At 45.4% G+C, this 22,170-nt stretch overlaps 1 protein-coding gene across 1 annotated transcript; it reads right to left on the bottom strand.

The window, feature by feature from the left end:
- Window positions 1-10,670: 10,670 nt before the first annotated feature.
- Window positions 10,671-21,482, bottom strand: LNP1 (leukemia NUP98 fusion partner 1). The gene is made up of 3 exons (XM_037378561.1): window positions 21,075-21,482; window positions 14,508-14,753; window positions 10,671-12,426 (listed from the first exon to the last, which is right to left on the bottom strand). The coding sequence occupies exons 1-3, from the start codon at window positions 21,222-21,224 to the stop codon at window positions 12,223-12,225; spliced, it is 600 nt and encodes a 199-aa protein (XP_037234458.1). The 5' UTR covers window positions 21,225-21,482; the 3' UTR covers window positions 10,671-12,222.
- Between the last annotated feature and the right edge of the window lie 688 nt (window positions 21,483-22,170).

The following is a 22,170-nucleotide window of genomic DNA, read 5'->3' on the forward strand; positions in this document are numbered from 1 at the left end:
CAGCAAGAGGCCAACAGTGCTGCTACATCCAGTCAAGCCTGGACCTTCCTTCATTTTCATTGTATTCTTTTTACCTTATTCCAAAGTTAGGATATTAAATCACCATGCCTGTTCCCAGCTTAGGGTGCGTGCCTGAGACACAGGCAGGCAACCAGCCCTTTCTCCAGCTGGAGGAACAGAGCATCCACCTCCCCCTGGAAGGGCTTCGCGTGCTTCCCAAACTCGGGTTGGTCACAAAAGAGAAGAATTTATGAAACACTTGTTTTGCTTCCTGGGACAACGTATTCTGAGAATTCATACAAACAAGGGCAAATACCTTAAAGAAAATCTAAATACGTAAAAATAAGTGAAAAAGACTTGCTTATATCACAACAGTTTTCCTGCCTGTTCAGGATTGCTCCTTACAATGCAATTGTAAAAGGCAATTAAAATTACTAATAGGCCCAGTTTACCAGTTTGTAAATAGTAACATATTGGATCTATCCCACTTTTCTTCCTGCTCAACATGTCCCTCAGCAAAAGAATAGTTGTCTTTAGGTGCTTAATGCTGTAGTGAGTGTTAGGTCTGTGCTATGAATGGTTTTGGGCAACCATTCCATACTTGAAAGGTTTGATACGGTTAACATTGCTTTTGCTTTATGTTAAAATGACCACGTAATCACACTTGTGTATCCTCTCCAACTCAGTAAGAACAAGCTATCAAGTAACTGCAGCTAAACACTGTGGTGTCTGAAATAGAAAAGCAAGATTTTCTGAACAATGCAGCCCAGATGCATCATTTATGTCTGCTCATCCGACAAACAAACTTATTTCCATGTGCCCTTGTGTCCTCCTGGTTTTACCTGGGAAGTTCCTTCATAACTGGGAATCCCTCCATTCTTGAAGGGGTCAAAGTAAATAGCATCCACAAAAATCATTACAGCGCACACTTTAAATGAATCTCCACTGGGCTTGAGTCCCGAAGACACTTGCAAAGGAGGCTTTTTATAGGCACTTGGCTGTTTGCTGACATGGAGCTGAAGCAAGTCATAAAAACATTTCTTCGTGGCTAAGCTCAAACTCTGCGAGGTGACTTTGCAAGTAGTGCTTGATTGGCTTTTCACAGGAGTTCCTGAAGGAAACGTCACAAGGCCAGGTGCCTGCGGTGCCGAGCCCCAGGGTCTATCCCACCGCATGGCTGCAGCGCCCAGCTCTGCTTCACCAGGGCTGTTGTAGTACCTGGCACTCACATCCCTCGTGTCTCCGTACTCCATTGTTTGCCCGCAGCCACACACCTGTGCCTTGGGCCAAATACTCAGGAGTGTTAGAGACAAATCAGAGTTGTGTGTGTTCTGGGGTTACTGTGAGACCCGCAGTGTGGCCCCAGAGACGAGCGGCAGCGCCGGGAGGCAGGAGAGCCAGTTTCAGCCCAGCCACTGGGGTGACGGCACCGTAGCAAACGGCAGGAGCAGACACCCCATAACCTGGCTCTCCAAGTGTCTCCGCAGGGCGCTCGCAGCCACGCTCTGTGCCTTTGGCCCTTGCTGCCCACCGCCAGCAGCCTGCCCAGACCCCGGCCTCCGGCACGTCCCGGGAGCCGGCGCCGGTGCAGGGAAGCAGTGGGCTGCTGGCCTGGCCTGGCCTGCAGGACACAGGCACGGCATGCTTCAGGGGGAAACCTGCAGGGAAATGCTGATCCATTCCCCTGGAACATCAAGATTTGCTGTTTGTAGGTGTCTTCGTAGCACCACGTCTAATTTATAGCTGAGTAGACGTAGCACAGAAGTGTACCTGACACCGATAAAGTAAGTGATCTCCAGACAGAGCACCCAGAAAGCTAAATAATTCCGGCCTTGCAAAGCTTATACAAGAGTTGAATAAAGAGCAAAAGCGTGCGCTGTCTGTGACTTGAGGGAAAGCAAACATTGATGTTCTGTTTTCAATACAACTTGTAACAAGCAAAATAAATAAAAAGTTAATTTCAGTACAAAGACCCATCTTATGATAGCCCCAGTTTTGGAGCACTACTGGGGATATTGGCTCTTGCATGGATCTAGAAGATACAGGTTTAAATCCGTAAAGTTTAAAAAACCTTCTAGGCCTGATCCTGCCATCAGTAAAACAATGTGGTTACATGAAACATGTAATTTTAAAAATTATGAAGTATGTTGCTTTGTTTGAAGTACTTTTTTTTTTTTTTTTTTTTTTTACAAGTAGCCTGCAAGACTTCTGCAAGAAACTTTCAGGAAGAGTGTCCTTTTCAAGTTTCTATCCCCTCTGTGCATTCATCAGCAATTAATAATAAGCTGATTCCTAGCATATAAAAATGTATGCCCTCTTGGGAAAGCCTTTCATCCAGAAGAATGTAGAAAAACAGTTATGGAGAAAAAAAGTCAGAAGAGCTCATCTCACTCCACTCTGCATTAGGAGAGGAACTGTGACGAGTGCAGGTGTGTACCTGAAACAATCTGTAACTCACCGGGAACTGACAGCACTTCAAGTTGGTTAGAGTCCCTTGAAATCATCTAGCAATTTGGCATGGGGAATCTAGTAGTGTAATAAAGCCAGAAATGCTCAGCGTATTAATGGCAAGAATATTGTCTCCAGACTTCTCCATTTCCATATAATGATGATTTAAAACAGAGAAACCTAGGGAAGGCAGAAGCACTGGGAGAAAGTGGTTTGCAGATCCCGAATATTTTTTTTCTCGGAGTATCAGTACTTGAAATGAATATATGCCTTGACACCAAGAGCAGGTGGGGTCATCTTTGGTGCAAGCACGTATAAAAAAAGATGATCCCTGTCCCCACGCTGAGAGTAAGGATTTTTGCTTTTTCTTGTCTTGTCATCTGCCAGCTGGATGAGAGCAAAAATGACTTTATACTGCAAATGCCCGCACAGAAGTCTGAAAATCAGCTCTGAGAATGTGGAATTACATTTCTTTTTACTACGCTTCATCTTGTGAAGCAAGTTTAGCATTAGACAGTAGGAGATAATTCATGCTGGAGACAAGGATGTGCACTACCTTGACATTTTTTGGTAGAGGCTGGTCAGCAATAGATTAGTGGGACAAGCCTACAGCCGCCTAACTTCTCAGCAGTGCCAGGCAGCAGAGCTGGGCTGGTGCACTCACCTGGGGTCAAGTACCACGCCATGTCCTAGTTTATCAGCTGCTGCAGAAATCAGGACATGGAAATCTAAGGCAGAGGGCTGTGGGGAAATGGGATAATCCATTGGCTGAGGAAAGAAACAGCAGCTGCAAGAACTGGGAACTCTCCCTGCCTCCATCAGGTTCCTTGGCCATTTCTAGATGTGTTTCTTGCATGTCTCTGGCTGATGGCTTCTTACTTTGGGGAAGACGTCTAGGTTATAGTTTATAGGATCACTGAGCACTCAGAACAGCAGACGGAGTCTGTTGGAGCAGTTAGTAAAATCATAAAGCATTCTGAACAATTATCAGATATCAGGGCCAATGGAATATTCAAAAAGGTGCAGTGAACCATAATGAAAAGTTCCCAGTTCCCTGGAAATAGTATCTCCTCACCTTTATTTTTTATTTTTTTTTAATTTGCTAAACATCCAAAGGTTGCAGGAAAGCCACCCCCAGAAACCTCGTGAGGAAGCTGGCAGCTGTGATCTGGTGCACCGGGTGGTGTGGTGGCCAATGGGGCTCCTGGTCACACAGCCTGCACGGAAATCACAGAGACAGCTTCATTCCCAGGCGCTGCCTGATGTTTGCACTAAATGAGGCGCTAGGCCTGTGGGAAAAATAGTATGCAGGCAAATGATTAAATCATGTCACATAATGCACGTTGCATGGGGGAAGGGAAGAGGGAGCTGAGCTATGCTTCCAGGGGCAGCGCTCGGTCTGGATTTGTCCAGCTTTTGAGAGTTTAACTCTTGTAAACCTAATGGTGTGCTTTCAACTTTTTTTAGGATGCAGTTTTGTCCTCCTCCTTGTTTTGTTACTTTTTATTCTCTCTGTCTCTGACTCACTCGCTGTGCTCGGCAGTACCTCGGGTGAGTCAGGACAGAGGGCTAGCCACTAGCCGCAGGGGGACATCGGGGTGAACACCCCCATTGGCAGAGGTGCAAGGCAGAAAGAGCAGGATGAGAAAAGCCGCCAGCTGAGCAGTTCTATGAAAAGCACCAGCTGCAGCCCAGCCTAGGGAGAACAAGGGAAAACTGCTTTTCTGGGGAAGAGGGAAAGCGAGAGCAGAAGCGCAGCTGTCGGAGGTGAGCACGGAGGGATGGGTAGGTCGCAAAGCTGGTGTCACTGCATGGGCATTGCCCCCTGGGTCCCTCTCCCCTCAGCTCTCCCACAGCACGGTGGGTGATGCCCTCCTGCTTGCCCTACAGAGCAGAGGCACACTGTTGTGGTGCTGCTCTTTATCCCATGGTGCACCAGGGACAGAAAATCCCTGACACAAAACAGTTCCCCCCATACACACATCTATCACACACATGAAAGAGAAAGAGCAGCAATAAGGGAGCAGCCCAGCCAAGCCCCACACAAGTCTCCATGTCAAGGTGCAATATTCCCCTGGAGACAAACACTTTTTGCTCAGCCACTGTCCTCCCAGCCAGCTCCTTGCACCACACATCCCCTCGGAGCAGGAGCTGGATCCTTCAGTCTCCGACCTGGCTGTCAACTTAGCAAACCTCTGCCCTCCCAAAGCACCTGAATTTGCAGCACCCCCACCCTGGGTCCTGGGCACAAACCCAAAACACCTCTCACAAGCCAGCTCCCTCCATCACACTCCTCTGGGGGACCCACTCCCTCCATCACACTCCGCCCATGAAACAGCCTGGCCTGAGCTCCTCACCCCCAGCCCCGCTCAGCAGAGTGTCAGCATTCGCCCTTTTGGCTGTCCCCCTGTGCACCAGCCCCAGAGCCCACGGGGCTGCCAGGGCGGGCAGGGTGCTCCCACCCAGGCCAACCTCCACCAGGTTCCCCACAGCACCACTGTCACCATCAGCCAGCGAGTCAGTGTCTGTTGGTGCACGCGCTGTGTGAACAGGGGCACGCTTGGACGCGGGTGTGCACTGGTGGGGCGATGTTGGATGTGATGGGGGCACAGGCAGCCCCCAAAGCAGCTTTGTGGGAAAAGACCATTGTAGGGAAGCTGGGCAGTGACGGGGAGGAGGTGGTTTCTGAGCAAGAAACTTGAGGGAAAGCAGAAAACCCCAGAGGCAGCTTGAAAAGTAGTAGTTTGTGGCCAGGCAGGGGGAGCGGTGGGACAGAAACCCACAGGACGGCGCACTTCTCCCGGGAGATGCAGAGGTACAAACGTCTAATTGTCAGCACATGTCAATATATATATGTATTTTGTGTATATATATATATGTATATATAAAATATTATTTGGTACTTTGGTGAGCAGGCACAATAAAAAGGAAATGGCCACGTAATTTAGTAAGCCAGTGAATGGTATAAAAGTGAAAGAGGAGGATTTCTCATCTTGGGTCTCCTGCTGAAGTTCCCAGCCAGAACACCCTCTTTCCAATGAAAAAGAAAAAGAAAAAGAAATAAAGAAAAAATCTACTATCAGCTTTGTTTTGACATTCCTGTGACTTTGATTGTTTTAAGACATTCAGGTGGCTTACCCCCCTTTTGTTTCTGTATTTCTTTATTTGATGGAACATAGGAACTGGTGCTGCCGGTTTGTCCCTTTGTGCTTCATTTCACAGCCGTGAGTGATCCCCTGCAACGAACACATTGTATGCATCTGAAGAAGGAGGTTCAGTATGGCTTTGTCTCCCAGTTTCCTCTGAAATTCTGGGGCACGGCAGGGTTTGTGCGGCATGGAGGGCTGCCAGCCTGCCGTGACCCTGCATGCCTCAGCCGCTGTGGAAAGCCCGGCTTCCTCCTTCCATGATGGGACCACACGGGCTGTGTCCCCCCCCCCATGCCCCGAGTCCCCACCACGGGGCAGAAGCCCCCTAGCACGGGGGGCACCACTCAGCTCCCACAGCTGCCGCCCCGGTGTGCTGGTCAGAGCAAAGGGAAAGGAGTGCTGGCAAACAGGATTGCCACACAGGGATTCCTGTCATTTCCCAGGAATGTTGAGAGGGGTGACCTTGGTCCAAAACATTTACCAAATCCATGATAGTAAGGAAATGAAGATACTGTTGTTATCCTCAGAATAACTCCAGCAGGACCCAAAGCAGGCATAGCTTTATTTTTTTTTTTTTTGCAGGACAATGTGGCAACCAGCACTTTTTGTTTCTGCTCATTTGATACCAGAAAAAATGGTCCTGAGACAGGGTTTGGTGTCTGGATGCCCAGCCAGTGCAGCAGCTGTGCCTGCCTTTCCCGCCGCTCCCCCACCGGGTCCCACATGCCACCGACAGAAACCCACCCCAAGGCAGCAGTGGCGGGTCCCCAGTCCCCCGCCGGAGATTCTGCCTGTGGCACCAGCTCCCCCCAGCATTCGCCACCAGCTCCCCCCAGCATTCGTCACCAGCTCGCCCCAGCATTCACCACCAGCTCCCCCCAGCATTCGCCACCAGCTCCCCCCAGCATTCGCCACCAGCTCCCCCCAGCATCTGTCACCAGCTCCCCCCAGCGTTCACCACCAGCTCCCCCCAGCATTCACCACCAGCTCCCCCCAGCATCTGTCACCAGCTCCCCCCAGCATTCGCCACCAGCTGCCCCCAGCATCTGTCACCAGCTCCCCCCAGCATTTGCCACCAGCTCCCCCCAGCACTCATCTTTGTGGGGTGACAGGAGCCAGGCTGACCCAACCCTTCAGCATCGATTAGCCAGGAATTAGGGAACGCTGCTCCTCTCTGCAGCGCCGGCTCTGACCTGCAGCCATTGGAACGTCCGGCTGCTTCCAGCTCCTCAGAGCACTGGCGTTCCCCTTTCCCACTAATACTGTTAATTAAAGACTGACACATCCCAGCTGCAGCAGCTCCAGTGTTGCCCATCATCTTCGCTTTTGGTCTTTCCATTAGTGCAAAACTTTGCTAAAAGCCCTTAAAGATGACACTGAGGATTCACCACCTCCCAGGTAGCATCTGGTAATGCCGGATTGCTGCAGCAGCTTCAACATGCAAATGTATCTCTTTCAGTCACCAGCATTCAAGGTTTAGTCAAGGTCTGGAGAATTTGGTATATAAACCCTTTCCGCTACTCTCTAACAGAAAATGTAACAGAAAATAAGCCCCTGGGAGTTGTCACCATACGTCTTTGTGAAAACTGTGTGCAATGAAGTTCCATGCTGCTGCCAGTCCCCAAGTCATCGTGACAAATAACATATGGACCCAAATCTTCCTCCTTCAAGTGAAAGGGAAGTTTTATCAGTAGTAAATGACCCCAACCTCAACAATGGATCACTTCTGAATAGATAATAAAATTGTAATGAGTACCCTGGATGAGTGACAACCATTACGGTTGATGTCTGTTGACTGTAAAGTTGAGATGTGGATTATACTACTGTGCAACCACATTTGTTCCATGCAAAAGGCATTAAAGGAATGGAAAATCTGTTGTATCCTCACCTCCAGCTGTGGGTGGGTGGAACCTGGCATAATGGAGAAGTTAATGAAATTTTTTGTTTGCAGACCAAGTTCTGGGCTAACCTGTGATTGCCACTCCTGCAGGGTTAAGAGCAGCCCAAAGTTACTCTGTTCTTCCTGAGGACCTTTTATTGCTGCTCGGACCATCAGCACAAAGGAATGCCCTGACCGTTCCTCTCTCCTGGGCATAACTTTGTGCCAGCTTTGGGAAGGCCAACCTAAAATCACTCTAGCTGCTTTCTGACAGCCAGAATTCTCTGTATAGGAGTCCTCAGGGAGTAGACCCACTAGATTTAAAATGCTGAAGAGAGACACTGAAGATGTATTTTGTGCTTATAGGAAGAGCAGATATCAGCCGAAGTCCACTGCACAGAGGTCCAGGAAGGGCAGCTTTCCAAAGGGCCAAGCCGGCGGCATCTGCCTCATACAGTGGGGAATGGCTGCAGCAAAGCCCAGGGGAACAGTGACCATGAATCCTTCTGCTCAAACTTTGAGGCAGAAAGAGGGCTCTTTTTTGATAGTTCACTGTCAGGAACAGGACTAACTCACCAGGCTGAGGACTCTCTGTAAGGACTCCATAAGCTTTTGGATGAAAAATCATATACAACTGTCACAAGTTTTGGTGGGTCTTCTCTGTACAGCAGAACCCTGTCCATCAGTTTAGAAACTGCATGAACTGGAGCATTTTCACAAACATATAAGAAGGACAAGAATGCATCAAATATGGCAGAATATGAGTCTTTGATGCTCCTTGTATCACTTCTTCCTCCTATTCTGTCTGACCTCAGACACAGCTGAGAGTTACCTGTTTTCCAAAATACAGTAGAGAGGGATCCTCCTAACAGGAGGAATAGCATCTGTCAATCCCATCTAAAACAACAGAGTATATGAAAATCATTTCTGTGATGGGTGGGTTTATTTTAGCATTTGTTCATACAACAGCCACAGGCAGGGCATCATCTCGGAAGTGTGCTGGATTTCAGTATTCACTCATTCATTGAATGACCAGATTTTGGCTGCAATATCTTTCTGGATGTATTTCAAGACCTGTTGTTTTTAATGGTTTCGGCAGATGGCTGTGTAAACTCAACATCCCATGATTATGATTCATCTCTGTGAACAATTTTAGTTATCAAGTTTGATTAGATCACTATGTGATTTTATACTATTCATATGTACACTGAATGCATTCACAGCCAGGGCTGTGCTTACCCAAATACCTTTTTTTGTGCTAAAGGACAAAAAGCACATATGAACATTTTCATTTTTTCATATTTAATATTATGTTTCTTTTTTAATGGCTATTATGTTCTTGTTCAGTTATACATCATAGTTGTTTTGGTTTACTTAGGCATTTAATTATTTCCCTTTTTTTCCCAGAAAGGTTTGTTGCAAGCATGCACATAAACATAACTATTGCCTCGTTTTGCCTTTGTGGGGTCTGGCATTTTATATACTAATACATGACATGTTAACAAGTACCCACAATTTAATGCACCTTCAAAACCATGTTGCAAATAAACAACACCTCAGAAGCACACGAGCATAAATATTTTGCTTTGGAAATGCCTACCTAAAAGATGAGGTAACCACACTTGACGGTCTCTTCTCAGCCCTCTCAGAAAACACTGGGGCATCACTGGATCATGGTCTCAAAACGCTTGTAGGTACCCGTGCCCTGAGGTCCCTCAGGAGCACCTTCTGGTCAGCCTGAAGCACTGGGAAGGATCGCAGACACCAGTGTTTTACCAGAGTGTGGGCTCCCACCTGTGAGATGCAGCAAGTTTAACATGTCCTTTATGGGCTTCTGAGTCACAGCAGCTTCTGACAGCTGGCCCGCAGTGGGAGTGCCAGCCTGCTGGTGGTGGTGGTGGTGGTGGTACTGGTGGTGGTGATTCCCCTCTCTTGTAAATCTGTCTCAAGTTTTCAACACTACCTGTTAATGTGCATTTAGGAAAAGATGGGATTTGGTCCCTTCCTCTTTGCTTCCCACTAACTGACCTCCTTCATGTCCAATTTTGACTCTGATGCAATTTGTAGCCATCCCACTCTTGAAAAAAGCAGAAAAAGCAGAGTGCTCGCCTAGGAAGGAGGGTGTGCACAGAAAATGCCCACAGCCGGCCGCACCGCTCCGGGAACTGGGGTGGGAATCATGGCAGTGACTACTTGCTGTGTCAGTCACCACCGAACTGACGATCTGCTGTGGAAATGAAATCCCTCTGGAATCTTTCTGACTGCTTGTGTGCCCCAAATCTACTTTCTGTGGAAACAGGAATATCAGCCATGCCATTGCAATCAGATTCCTCTTCAGATGATTACCTTCCTTCCGCAATCCCCAATAATAATTGCAAATTTCTGTGGAGAGTTACTTCATTCTGTCATGCAGGTTTCAGTCTCTCTAAGGAACTATTGCACCTGACTACGTGGGGCTAAATGGGAAAGGGCCATTGCTCCAATCGGGCATGACATGAAGCAAGAGAAAACCCTTTGGAGTGGACATTTGTTAGCGATTTAAGGAGGACAGTGTTGAGGACATTATTTGAATGCTTCTGTTTCCGGAGCAGGGAGCTGGCAGGCAAGTCCAGCAATGCCACGAATGGCTGCCAGCCCTGCCACTGGAGTGTGGCAGCTCTCGGCTGCACGGGGGCTGCCTGCAGGGAGACCCCTTGGGCTGGTGGCTGCCCACAGGGAGACCCCCTGGGCTGGTGGGGTAAGGCTGGCTGGCACTTTGGTGGGGTTGGTAAACAGCAAGTGAGAGCCAGGCACACGGGGTTTTCTATTTTAGCTCTTTTCAGTGTTTTCATCCCATCAGGTGTGGTGTGCAACCAGCACGTTATCACAAATACAAGCTTTTTGCAAATTCTGCCAGGATACAGCTGGGCCTGCTGAGCTGGAAAACAGGAGGAGAAGGCTCATGCTCTGAGATCCAGGCAAACCTGGTGCAGCCACGGCACTCATGAGGGCAGGCTGCCACGTGAAAGGATGTACGTGAGAGGTTTTATCTGAGGAACTCCGGCACAGCTGGCCATGTTCCTTTCCACCCAGGTCTCTTGTAATGCAGTGTTCAAATTCAGGCTATAAAAGGAAAGCTGCCTGCATGGAAGTGTTAGCCGACAGAAGAACTTTGTGAAAATTCAATCTGGTTGGAGCGGGACAGGGACTATGCATAGGAACAACATTTTTCAGTCAGATTTATTAATTTAATGTATAAAGCAAGAAGCAATTTACAAGCACCAGCAAGGGTTCAGTTGCTTTCTTACATATCCCCTAAAGCCCTACTTAAAAAGAAAAACAATCCTTTAATGGAGATAAGTGTTATAAACTTTTAAGGATGCACTAAGCTTTGTAACAGGTTGAACATTCAAAATTAATGCTCTAAAATAAAACAATAAAATCTTCGTTAATTACAGAAAATCACAGGAAGAAAAATCCAGCAGACTTTGACTTTTGCTCATGACTTCATTGGTCTTTACTTGTCTCTAACTGCATTACACAAAGCAGGCTTTCTCTACGCTAGGCTTGGGGAGGTGGTTCCCAAAGAGGGCAGGGTTCTTCTCTGCAGGGAAGACTTACGTGTTGCAGAAGGGGGTGTTGTGGGGGGATGTATGTGCTTATGAGCCTCTGGAAGTGAATTTCCTCTGCAGAGAATGAAATCTTACTTACAGTTGATGAGATTTACACCTGAGTTCAGGAGATGTTCAGCCAGAGGAAACAGAGTTTTCCAAAGTTCTGCTTACCATAGACAGAGCCAGTTCCCATTCCCTTGGTTTAGCCCTAGTTCTAGAAAAAGGAAAAGGGAGAAGCATTGCGATGCCTCACGCTGAATGTGTGGCAACCCCTTGAGGAGGTTATATGGAAGATGAGAGGCAGAACATCTCAGGCTTTACTGGAGAGCTTTTGGTAAAGCTCAAATTTTGATGAGGCAAAACTGGAGGTGTAGCAAAAGAAGCTGGTAGCTATGAGGCAGGCAGGGCAATAAAGTAGTAAGAGGAGAGGGCGGGAGGCCACAAAAGAAGCAAGATGATGAGGTTAAAGTTGGGAGAAAGAACTAGTTGTGTGACTGGGGAAATGGGATGGAGGACATGGGAGAGGGCTGGGGGATGTCAGGGAAACAAGGCTAATATTTTGCAGTGACATGGCAAGGAAAGTGAAATGAGACATCAGGGAGGTGTAGAAGAGAACATGTGGGCTTCTCTTCTATTACTTCTGCAAATTTGGAGTCGGGAGATTGTCAAAGCAAAAGGACACTGGTTTCCAAGACAAATCTAAGCGACTGTCAGGGACAGGAAGCATGTGGCCCTTTATGTGTACCTTTCCTTTCCCAAACCTGCCAACAAGCCTGTTTTCAATCAAAACAGAAACGTAAGGCTTTGCATAACTTTGCACGGCTCTGTAATACATACGTGCTCTCCTCTTAAATGAACGCATCCACTACTGTCCTGCCACAATGCTAAACTTGCCTGAAACCCTCTTACAGTGGTTAATTGCTAACTGGGATCTTGCAACAGATACACTCCTCCTATGACAACGGTCATGTTCCTAATAGCAAAAGTAAAGACAGGAAGGTAATAACATGGTGTCAACGATGCAGTTGAATTTTACTTTTAGTTTACAGATTAGGGTTTATTCTAGCTAACAGGCCTCTTCTAGTCAGAACAAAACAAGAATGATCCCTCTGCTTTTCAGGGGGAGTGTTAAAACTCATTATCTCAATGCATTCTAGCTGCCTGTGCATAAATATCCTTTCTCAATGCTTGTTTGTGATGGAAACTGTTCGTTGTGTTTTGCTGGTACAGATTCTGAACCTTCATCTTCTTCCTGCTCTCTCCTTGGCTCTGATTTCTCTCCCATTCTCTTACGAGACTTGTTTTTTCCCAAATGCAATCTTTCCCTTTCTCTTCTCTCCTTCACACCTTCAGGTTGCTAAAAAGCAGGGAAAAAAATTGCAGGAGATTAAAAATTATTCCCAGGTGAACAAAAAAAAATCATTAATTTATTTCACTAGCAATGAACAATTAAATATTACAGTCACCTACCTCAGCAAGATGAGATTTAATATGATGGGCTCATATTCAAGGCCCCAGCCAGTCACCCTAAAACTCAGCAAGAGTCAGCATGCATTTGATCCCACTCTGTGTATGGCAGGAGGGTCACCCGCCCAGAGGACTTGAGGGGGAGAACAGATGGAAGAGGAAAAGGGAGGGGGTCTGAGGTCTCAGCCCAGAGTCCATCTTTCTGGGCTTTCACATGATCCCTCTTTGTGCACCTGAAGGATGTTCAGTGCTAGCTGCAAAGAGCTCACTGAAAACAAGTGCTAAAGGTCATGAAGTGTCCTTAAAGCCACGTTTATAAGAGAAAAGTAGTATGTAGGGAAGGAGAGGAAATGGGATTACCTTTCCTCCACTTTTAACCTGTGTGTTCACGGTGGTTTGAATTGCATCCACAGAGCTCTGCAAAAAACCTGCTCCATTTGGAGATACAAGCTTAAGCCCACTCCCAAATTCCCTTTCAGATCTCTAACACCTATCACTCAGTTCTCTGAGATTCTCAAATCCTTCACATCTCCCAGACTTCAGTGGTGACAACAGGAATGACAACAATTTGGTCTACTTGAAAGGTAGATTAAAATACAGCCCAGCACACCTCACACACATGGATTACAGAAGGGTACTAGGATCCACGTTTTTAACTGGAACTGAAGCCGTATTTAGTGCATTATGCTCACTATACCTATCCTGCAATTATCACATGCTCACAGACTTTCTAGCCATAGGCATTTTGGAGAAATGATAAATGATACACCAGACAACCACTGGTGAGGGTTGGCACATAAGGCAGTGTGAATTTCCAAATTCTGAGTAGTTCCTAAAGGGGAAAAAGAAAATTAGAGAATGCACTTAAAACCTTAACAAAGGCATAACGGACTTGTCATCACTGTAATTCTGCATATTCTTAGAGGACTGCTCATGCAAGGACTATAATTGTGGGACTGATCATGTAATGGTGCTGCTTATTTAAAAGAGATTTTTTTTCCTTTCTTGTTGCTGCACAGAAGTTCTGCAAAGACAGCTGAAAATTACTTCTCCATACAAACTGTCAGTGTCAACAAACTAAAGAACAAAAGATACTTCCTTCTGTTGTTATTTGGTACCAATGTCAAGCATTATTCAAGCACAGCTTTTTCAATAGGGTGACTGAATTTGATAGTGTTCTGATACTTAAAGGCGAGTTAGGGTTTATTACTCTTCCTTCTGTTGTATGTTACACCAGCTATTATGTATCATAATAACAAAAATGTGCTAAAGTGTGTCACAGACAAAAGTCTGTTACTGGCTACTTCATCAACACAAACCATACAGAAAATGCTCATGCCTCAGGAAAGAATGATGGGGAGAAGAGAAGGATGAAATGGGGGAGAATCCCCTGCTGGCTGCAAGCCCTTACAGTGAAAGTATATTCAGCCACCTACAGCAATGGCTGCTGCCACAGCTGCGTGGTGACACTGAAGAAAGCAGATGGATGGAGTCCCAAGGCTAAAAGAGAAGCCTCTCAAACACCACTGTGTCTGGCAGTCTTACAGGTAACACCATATACGATTAAATATAGATAACCATACGTGGTTAAACCAGGTCAGCAGCAGTGAGAAAGCAAGCTGGGTCTTATGGAAAAAGCAAAGCAAACCTGGGTTTATATTGTTATTTTTTGTTGGCACAGCTGTAGAAACCTCTGAAAACATTGTCACAGCCAGCACAGTGCCTCATTTTGAAGATACACACCTTTTAATAAGTCTAGATGGTAACACTACATCAAGAATTCCCATGCTAATGCTACCGTGTTAACCGTGTTACTGTAAAGACCACATAATGTGAGACACTCTAATTCAAGCTTATTCCTTCTCCTCCCCCAGCAAAGCCACAGCAATTACACCAGGGATAAAGCTGGCCTGCTCATCAGTTGGTTGGGTTTTCTTCTTCTCACATGATCTTAAGTTTGTCATTACCTACCAAAGAAACTGAGCGTTTGCTTTTGAGATGCAATTGCTTTTCAAAGGACTCTGCAAATTCCTGGATGGAGTTTGATCTTGACTCTGGGCACGAGCTGTCTGCCGAAGGTGTTCTGCTTGCCTTCCTGTGGCAGTGGCATTTGACATCCTGGTCTTCTTGAAACTCCTTGGAGCCCCTGAGATGGCCTGAAGAGCAGCCTTTGGTAGAAGCATGAAGTCGTGTTGTATGGAGGGAGGAAAGCCTCGCCTGAAAAACAAGAGGTCTTTTTTGAGTACTGAATATTAAAGCAGAGCACACAGGGGAGATTTTTTCTGCCACAGAGCGCTCTCTGAACAATGGTGCAGAATGAAGGACCTTGCCCAGACTCCTGTATCTTCCCTTTCATGTGCAAGAGAATCACACTGCCAAGAGCATGCTTTCCAGAGGCAGCAGAATTTGCTTTTATTCCTGTTTTTGAGCATCTAAGTTTTGGCACCCAAATGAGTAGTTCAAAGTGTGCTGGGTCCTCTTAGAGCCTCCTGGCACTAAAAGGAACCAGAACCCTTCATAACCTCAAAAAATCATGCCTCGCATCAGGCGGCAGGTTCTAGACAGGACTCTCAAAATGCAACGACACAGCCTTCTATGGCCAGATAAGCCAGATACAGGGATTGACCCACAGGTGCTCCAGGTCTTATCAGATGTTTGAGATCATTTCAGTGTTTCAGCAACAATTTCTAGCCCATCAGTGTCAAATTTTCAGCATGGCCTACATGCAGGCAAGATGCCTTATTGTTCAGGTCTGAATTTTCTGATGGTTTTATTTGTCCTGAACCAATGAGGGAAGCACTTTCAGGGCACTAAGGGATACATTCCTACCAGAGAAATGGTAGGTAACAGGCTTCCTACAATTCCATTTGTAGGGCTGAGGCGGGGAGGGAGTAGGTAGGTGTTTAGTTCCTGTGTGGTTCAATTTTCCCAGGCCTGACATGCAGATAAAGGCTATTGATCTGCATCAGCTGTGTTTAATTGAATGCCTGTAAAGGAGATTAAACTGATAAAGGATGGCTGTGTCCTGTGGAGTCATGTGCTGGTGGGTTTAGGAATAGGCAGACCTGCAGAGGAGATGGGTGAGAAGGCACTATGTAAAGCCAGGCATGCCCAAGCCCTACCAGCTGTTGATGCTTTTCCAGGGTGAGCAGCTGAACACTGGTGAGATGCTGGCAGTGTGAGAGGGAGATGGGAGGTGCCGAGAATGAGACTTTCGCAGGTATCCAGTTAGGGCACTGCAGGCACCCAGCTGCTACACACCTGTTTGGACCTGTATATGTTTTGTGTAAGCCTGGTGCTAAGCCTTCAGCTACTGAGTAACTCTGAGGAGCTCTGCTGGCTTCAGGGGAGCTGTGATTGTTTGTAACAACTGAAGGTCTATCCCACAGATCCTGAAATGCTTTCTAAGAAAATTCAGGAGACAGCCTTACACTGAGAGTAGGGTTTATTGGGGGGTGGGGGGTGCAGTGGTGGTGTGTTTTTTGGTTTGTTTTTTTTTTTTTTTTTAACAAACAGCAGTGGAAAGCTAAACCGACTTGGTGTAGTGGCCACATGAATCTACAAATCTTGGACTGGAAGAGACTTGAAATACCTCCTTTATATGTTTCCATTTACTCTTGCTCAGATGCTATTCTAAATGTATCAGCACAACAGGGACCTGTGCAGCCTTTCTCTGAATAGTGAGGCTGTGCATCCATGTGGTTATGGCTACGTCACATTAGGCAGGCTTGATGAGAGGTGCTAAAAATAACAAATCTTACACCTGACAGAAGCACCTAATACTAAAGAATTTTCAGATCATAGTGCAGTTTGGTTTCTTTTCCAGATATAAGCTTATTTTAGTAACTAGTATTATGGACTGCCTCTGAGAGTAGTGGTAATGATTTCTGCCATACTATTTTTACTTTGGTTTGAAACCAATCAATACAGCTGTAATTTCTGTAAGGTCATATTGTATTGTTACTTTGAAAAGCATCAAAGCAATCAGATTGTGCTTGAGGGACAGGAGTAAGCATGCTATGCCAAGCTCAACAAGCTAAATGCCTTCTGTGTCATTTTAATGGCATCAACATACGTTGTTTCCTAGAAATAAAAATTGCCTCACACTGAAAATCACTGGTATTCATTCTTAGAGGGTTTGGGCAAAAAAACAGGAGGACAGCTGAAATGAGGGATGGTATTCTAACAATCCTGTTTTGCAATATTTGTAAATGTTTTCTTTTACTGAAACATTGCTTTTTAATTTCCTTTCACAGATAGATTTATAGTTAAGCCCTCAACAAAAAGACTGCAGTTCACATACTGACATGGCAGCAATGGTTCAGAAAAGGGACAGGCCTTCCCCTGAAGTGCATGTCTGCCTCAGTGGACTAAGGGTAAAGCTACGCATACATACCTATGCAACCACATTACTGTGGTCATGCCTCTTTTCACAGTGCCTCGGTGCAATACCATAGCTAGGACAGCATGCTCGTGTGTGTCAGCATGTTGCTGTCTTAAGGACACAACCCTGCAGAGGACAAGAGCCTCAGCACAACTGCTCAAGCTTGAACATAGCATGGCTTATAACTACGAGAGTAAATTGGTGGTCTTTTATTTAAGATTGACTCTGTGGAGAACTGAGTCATAAAACAAAGCTCAGCGATGAAGCAGATCTAGCACTGACTTTAGATAAAATCCATGTAGCTTTCTTTCTATATCTTAGATTTAATACATGCATTTAGTATACACATTTGGTGCCAAACTGATTCCTTGGTAACATTGTAGATAAGAATGGCTGAAGGCTGCTTTAATCTATGCTTTCCCTCCTGAAGTCTCAGCAGCTGCTGGCAACAGAGATTATCTCTATACCCGCACCCTGGTGTCTGCCTGCCACTGCTGTCATCCCTTGCCAAAGGTCTCTGAGCACAGCTCCAGTATCTGTGCCCGTCCTTGCCCCAGCAGCTGCCTTGTGCCTACTTCTGGTGCCTCTTTAGCAAAGTGTCCTTGGTCTCCAGCTCCTAGGATCTGACCTTGGGTAGTTTTCAAACTGGAAAAGTGGGGAGGAGGCGAAAAAAGGGAAAAAGCATGGGAGGAAGAATGATAAATGCTCCCCCATATCAAAATGAGGAATTCTTGCCAGAACTGGAAAAGCCAGAAGCACCAAGCATGTACTCAGGGGTTGATTCTCACTCCCTTGAGTACTACTCCCTTTTTTCTGCTTGAGCATTTGTGTAAAGGATGGTCATGCTCAGTGTATCTATTTACAAAGCAGCTAATCTTTTGCTAATTGCCCATCTAAACCACACAAAAAGTACACAAACAAAGATACTTCATGAAATTGATTTGTATGTAATTTGCCTATTCTCCTTCTCACTTTCTGTTGGAGACAAATAATTGCTTCCATCTTTTGGGGTTGCACAGCTGTCACTAAGAAAACTAATCTTCAGTGCATCAGCCCCAGTGTTAGTTGTTTCCTGAAGTTTATACCATGACCCCACTGCTTTAGGGATGTTTTGGAACATTTGACATTCAGATGCTGTCCCACAGCTTCCTTTCCTTCCGAGAAACTTAAAGCCAAGTATATATTCCTTGAAAATGTTTTGGCCTAGGCTTCAACTGATCTGTAGTAACAACATTGTTGTAGATGTTCAGTCTGACTTTAGTCTAAATTAATGTTAGCAACTTCAGCATCAGTCAGTTGTTCTGCTCCCACTCTCAGCTGTTTCTTAACATATTTCCTCCTGTGAGCAGCAATGTCTACTCGATACATTTCTAGAGTTGTAAAGCTCTTACCAGTTCTCCTTTGCCCCCTACCTTTTCCCCACAACAAAATGTCTGGGAGGTAAGAAACTATCCTGAACCAAAATGATGAAGAATAACTAGAATGTGTCAAGGGAAACTGTAGCTGGAGGCTGCAAAAAGGGTATCACAGCTAATGTGTCTAAAGTTTGCCAGGGGAGCAAGCTAAATAAAGGAGGTGGAAACAGATGACATAGTTCTCTCCGGGCAGTTTTCACATTCAGTGTTGGCCCACAGCAACATATACAGCTCTGAGACTTTTCAAGGGAGTGGAGTTGCCCAGTGACCCCATGAAGGATGAATAAAATTTTGTGTTCCCCTCTGTAAAATGGGAATGACAATAGCAAAAGCATTTTTGTGAAACTCATTTTGTTAATCTCTGTGAGGCATGCTAAGATATTGGGAAAAAAATAATGAAAATTGCTGCAAGTCTGGGAGTTATTCTACAAAGCTTTATCCATATTTTATGGGGCTCTACCGTGAGAGGATGCCACAGGAGCTCACCATTGTGTTTGAGGTGAGAGCAGTGGCTTGAATGTCTTTTTACAGCACTGGAAAAACTACAAAGACCAGCATACTGATTTGGAGCTGAAAGAAATTTCCAGTGTGATGCAGAACCACCTTTTGTGTCATACTGCTAGTATTTTGCTATGTAATACCAAAATGCCCCTGGTGCAGATACAGCTCACGTGGGGAGGATTGTACTACTGCTAATGCACCGCATACCAGCCCTGGGTACAGACAAAGTGTGCTGGCAGTGCTGGTTTGGCAGCACCATTGCATCTACACAAGGAACTTTTGCAAACCACTGTGTCAGTTAGGACATGCTGACTTGATTTTCACCTGGACAGCGAAGTTACCTCCATGTACGATGCTGAGACAGAGGAAAGGGTACACCGCAGTCTGCTGTGGAGGCACTAACTTGCAGAAAAGACGCAGTCTAATCTCAGTTATTATTCCTTCTGATTAATAGCACTGTTCTGATAAAATGAAGACTATTTAACTAACCTTATAAGTGTTTTGAATCTTAGAGTAGTTATAATTCATAATAATGAATCTTACAGTCATTATAATGTGTAATAACTGGGTAAAGAACACACATCCAGGTGCAATACCATGTTGTTGCTGTCAACAAGGAGATGCTCTTTCTGAAGGTATTTCTAGGGAATTATTAGTGACCATTTGTTTAACTTCTAGACTTGGTTTAAGACAACATGTTTCAGTGCTCTTTACTACCAACTAATTAGAGATTTCCAGATAGAAAGGTTTCATCTCAAAATTTATCCCCAAATCACAAAATCCCCACAAAAATCTTCCCTTTTCTCATTCTTCCAGTCAATTTCTGGCACTGAGAAATAAAGAAATTAAAATTTATATCTCTTGTATAATAGTACTGGAGCAATATAAATGGGTGTGGAGCATTAATGTAAAGGCCAGACATAATTAAGTGTACAGGGTAACTTTAACGTGTTGAACAGTAGTGTCAGAAGTCACATTCTTCCCTTTCTGTCAGCTAATTTAATCCACATTCTAGGTATGGATTCAGGGATGCAACTCCAGCAAAGTATTTGAATAGCTCCTAGCTAAGTATTTAAATACATTTTGAACAAATCTAATATAAGAACATACTTCAAATGAAAGGTATGTGTATGCACACAGATACACACAAAGATGTGTTCAGTAGCTTGCTGGATGGAAAGTGATTTAACGTACATCCTTACACTTCAGTCTATACTGGGACCTAAAGAACAGTAGCTCCAGTGGAGGAGAATTTGCAAGATGAAAACATAGCATGGCAGAAAAAAAAAGTTTGAAAAAGATTAACTATTTCTCCCCAGTATAATAGTATTTGCTTTGTTGCATCCATAATGATGTAAGGGTACAAGTGAAAAATTATCTGTAAGGAAACAGGATCTTTGGTAAGCCAACTGATGCAGTTGGCAAAAACGAGACAGGTTTGGACCACCTAAACATTTTTCTAAAGCTGAAATAAAAGCAACAGTCTTCAAGTGAACAGCTGTTCTCAGTTTAACTTCCTTTTGATAATTGGTCACACAGTTGTGAGTTTTCTTAAAAACCTGCTTCTATGTGTGAACCCTGCCCCTTTCCCAACTATTTTTTTTAAGAATGAAGAATGCACTTCTACCTTAAAATCTTACTTTACGGTATAATAAGCTTTGTTCTATGTTGCATCCTTATTTTAAGTCAGGTGTTTTAAAAAAGGAGGGTCCACATCCTCTAGCTTAAATTAGAAGTTACAGCTGCAAACAGCTGGATACCTGAGAGTAAAGCATACAACCTCCTGGAGACAGCCTAATTGCAGAATTAGGTCCAAACCCTGTGAATACATACCGAGGGGTATATCGTTTGACAGATGAGGACAGACTCATTAAGGACAATGTTTATGTATGCCAGCTGCCAAAATGTTTTGATCTCTGTCAGGTCATGCTGAGCAGACAGAACACCACTGTAATACACAGTTATGCAGTTATTACACCCTTCTCCTTACATTTCTGGTCCTACAGTGGCTCACCTTGGAGTTTGATGGGTTTCTTGTATTCCAAAAGCACCGGAGGCCTGGCCCTGGCAGGTTGCTAAGTTCAAAAAGCAACTCACTGCTGCCAGTAGGAACTGAGCTTACTTGGCAAGGTGCACTATACTCATCCTCGTACATCTCTAGGGCCATGCCCCTGGGGAGGGCACTTGTGTTTATGCATAAACCGCACACACAGAGAGAAAACTGCGCACAGGTCTTACCGGAAGGGAAGCTCTCCTTTCGCTAAAGGGTCGTGCCTGACGTTTCTTGTGGCCTCTACCCTCTTTTTCATTCTCATCGATCAAGCTGTGGCCCCAGAAGCTGCTCATCCATTTTGCAAAGGAAATATCATCATCCTCTTCATATTCCATGTACGGATGTTCCAAACTTGGGGGGGGTCTCCCAACCAGATGAGGAAAAGCAAGGTCAAATGCCGCCACCACCACCACGCCAATAGCCTCACGCGGTTCTGCCAATGAAAGGAAGCAGAGATGCAGTTTCAACCACTTTTTCTGCACTCCATCCCCCAAAACACGTCCCACTGCAGCCCTGAGCACTGTCTAAACATAAAGTCAATTCTTCCTCATCTCTTTTCAGCAAGGTTTCTTTTAACTTTTCCGTTACAGTGATGTCCAATATGACACTGCTGCAGGGGGCTGGTGGGAAGGGAAATGTGTTGGCTGCTCCCCATGTGTTGCTGTTGACTGCACCAGCTGTCAATACCAATGGAGAATTGCCCACATTTACATGCCCGGGAGGTGCGTGCTCAAACCTAAAGTAGGCTTGTGATTTAGGGAAGCGGAATTGACTTATTGATGGTGGTCAGACTCTGGAACAGCCACTTGCAGAAGCTTAACTGGCTCTGTGGGAGGTAGGACAAATGGCCCACTCTTCCCATGCTGCCCTCCCTCCTGACTTCTGTCGTCTCTGCTCTTCCTTCGGTATTCAGGAAACATGGTCTGTCTGGGTAGAGGAAATCCCCCTCATTTTCAGGTTATGACAGCCAGCATGAACTTGCATCAGCTGCTTCTCACCAGTCATTTCATCTGCCACAGCAGATTTATGGGAGGGCCTGCATCACTTGAAGGCACGCAGAGCAAAAATGCGTCTGACTCCTCCTCACCAGCCCTGGGCGTAAGCCATATAAGCTCTGTCTATAGCACAAAACAGAACAGGGCTGGGCACTGCTTTCTGGCCAGTGGCTAGATGGGTCACATCTACCTTATATGGTGCTTGTGCTGTGGGTCTCCTCAAGTCTGTACATACTGTGCTGTGGTTGTAATACCTTAGTATTGTTGTAAATTTTGTGTCTTTTTT

Source organism: Falco rusticolus, chromosome 2, assembly GCF_015220075.1.
Source record: "Falco rusticolus isolate bFalRus1 chromosome 2, bFalRus1.pri, whole genome shotgun sequence".
Lineage (NCBI taxonomy): Eukaryota > Metazoa > Chordata > Aves > Falconiformes > Falconidae > Falco > Falco rusticolus.

Coding starts and splice junctions, on each gene's coding strand:
- LNP1 (XM_037378561.1), bottom strand. CDS start 21,224: ATGGAATATGAAGAGGATGATGATATTTCCTTTGCAAAATGGATGAGC. Junction 14,754..21,074: donor AAAGGAGAGCTTCCCTTCCG/GTAAGACCTGTG, acceptor CTTGTTTTTCAG/GCGAGGCTTTCCTCCCTCCA. Junction 12,427..14,507: donor GCAAACGCTCAGTTTCTTTG/GTAGGTAATGAC, acceptor CCTGCTTTTTAG/CAACCTGAAGGTGTGAAGGA.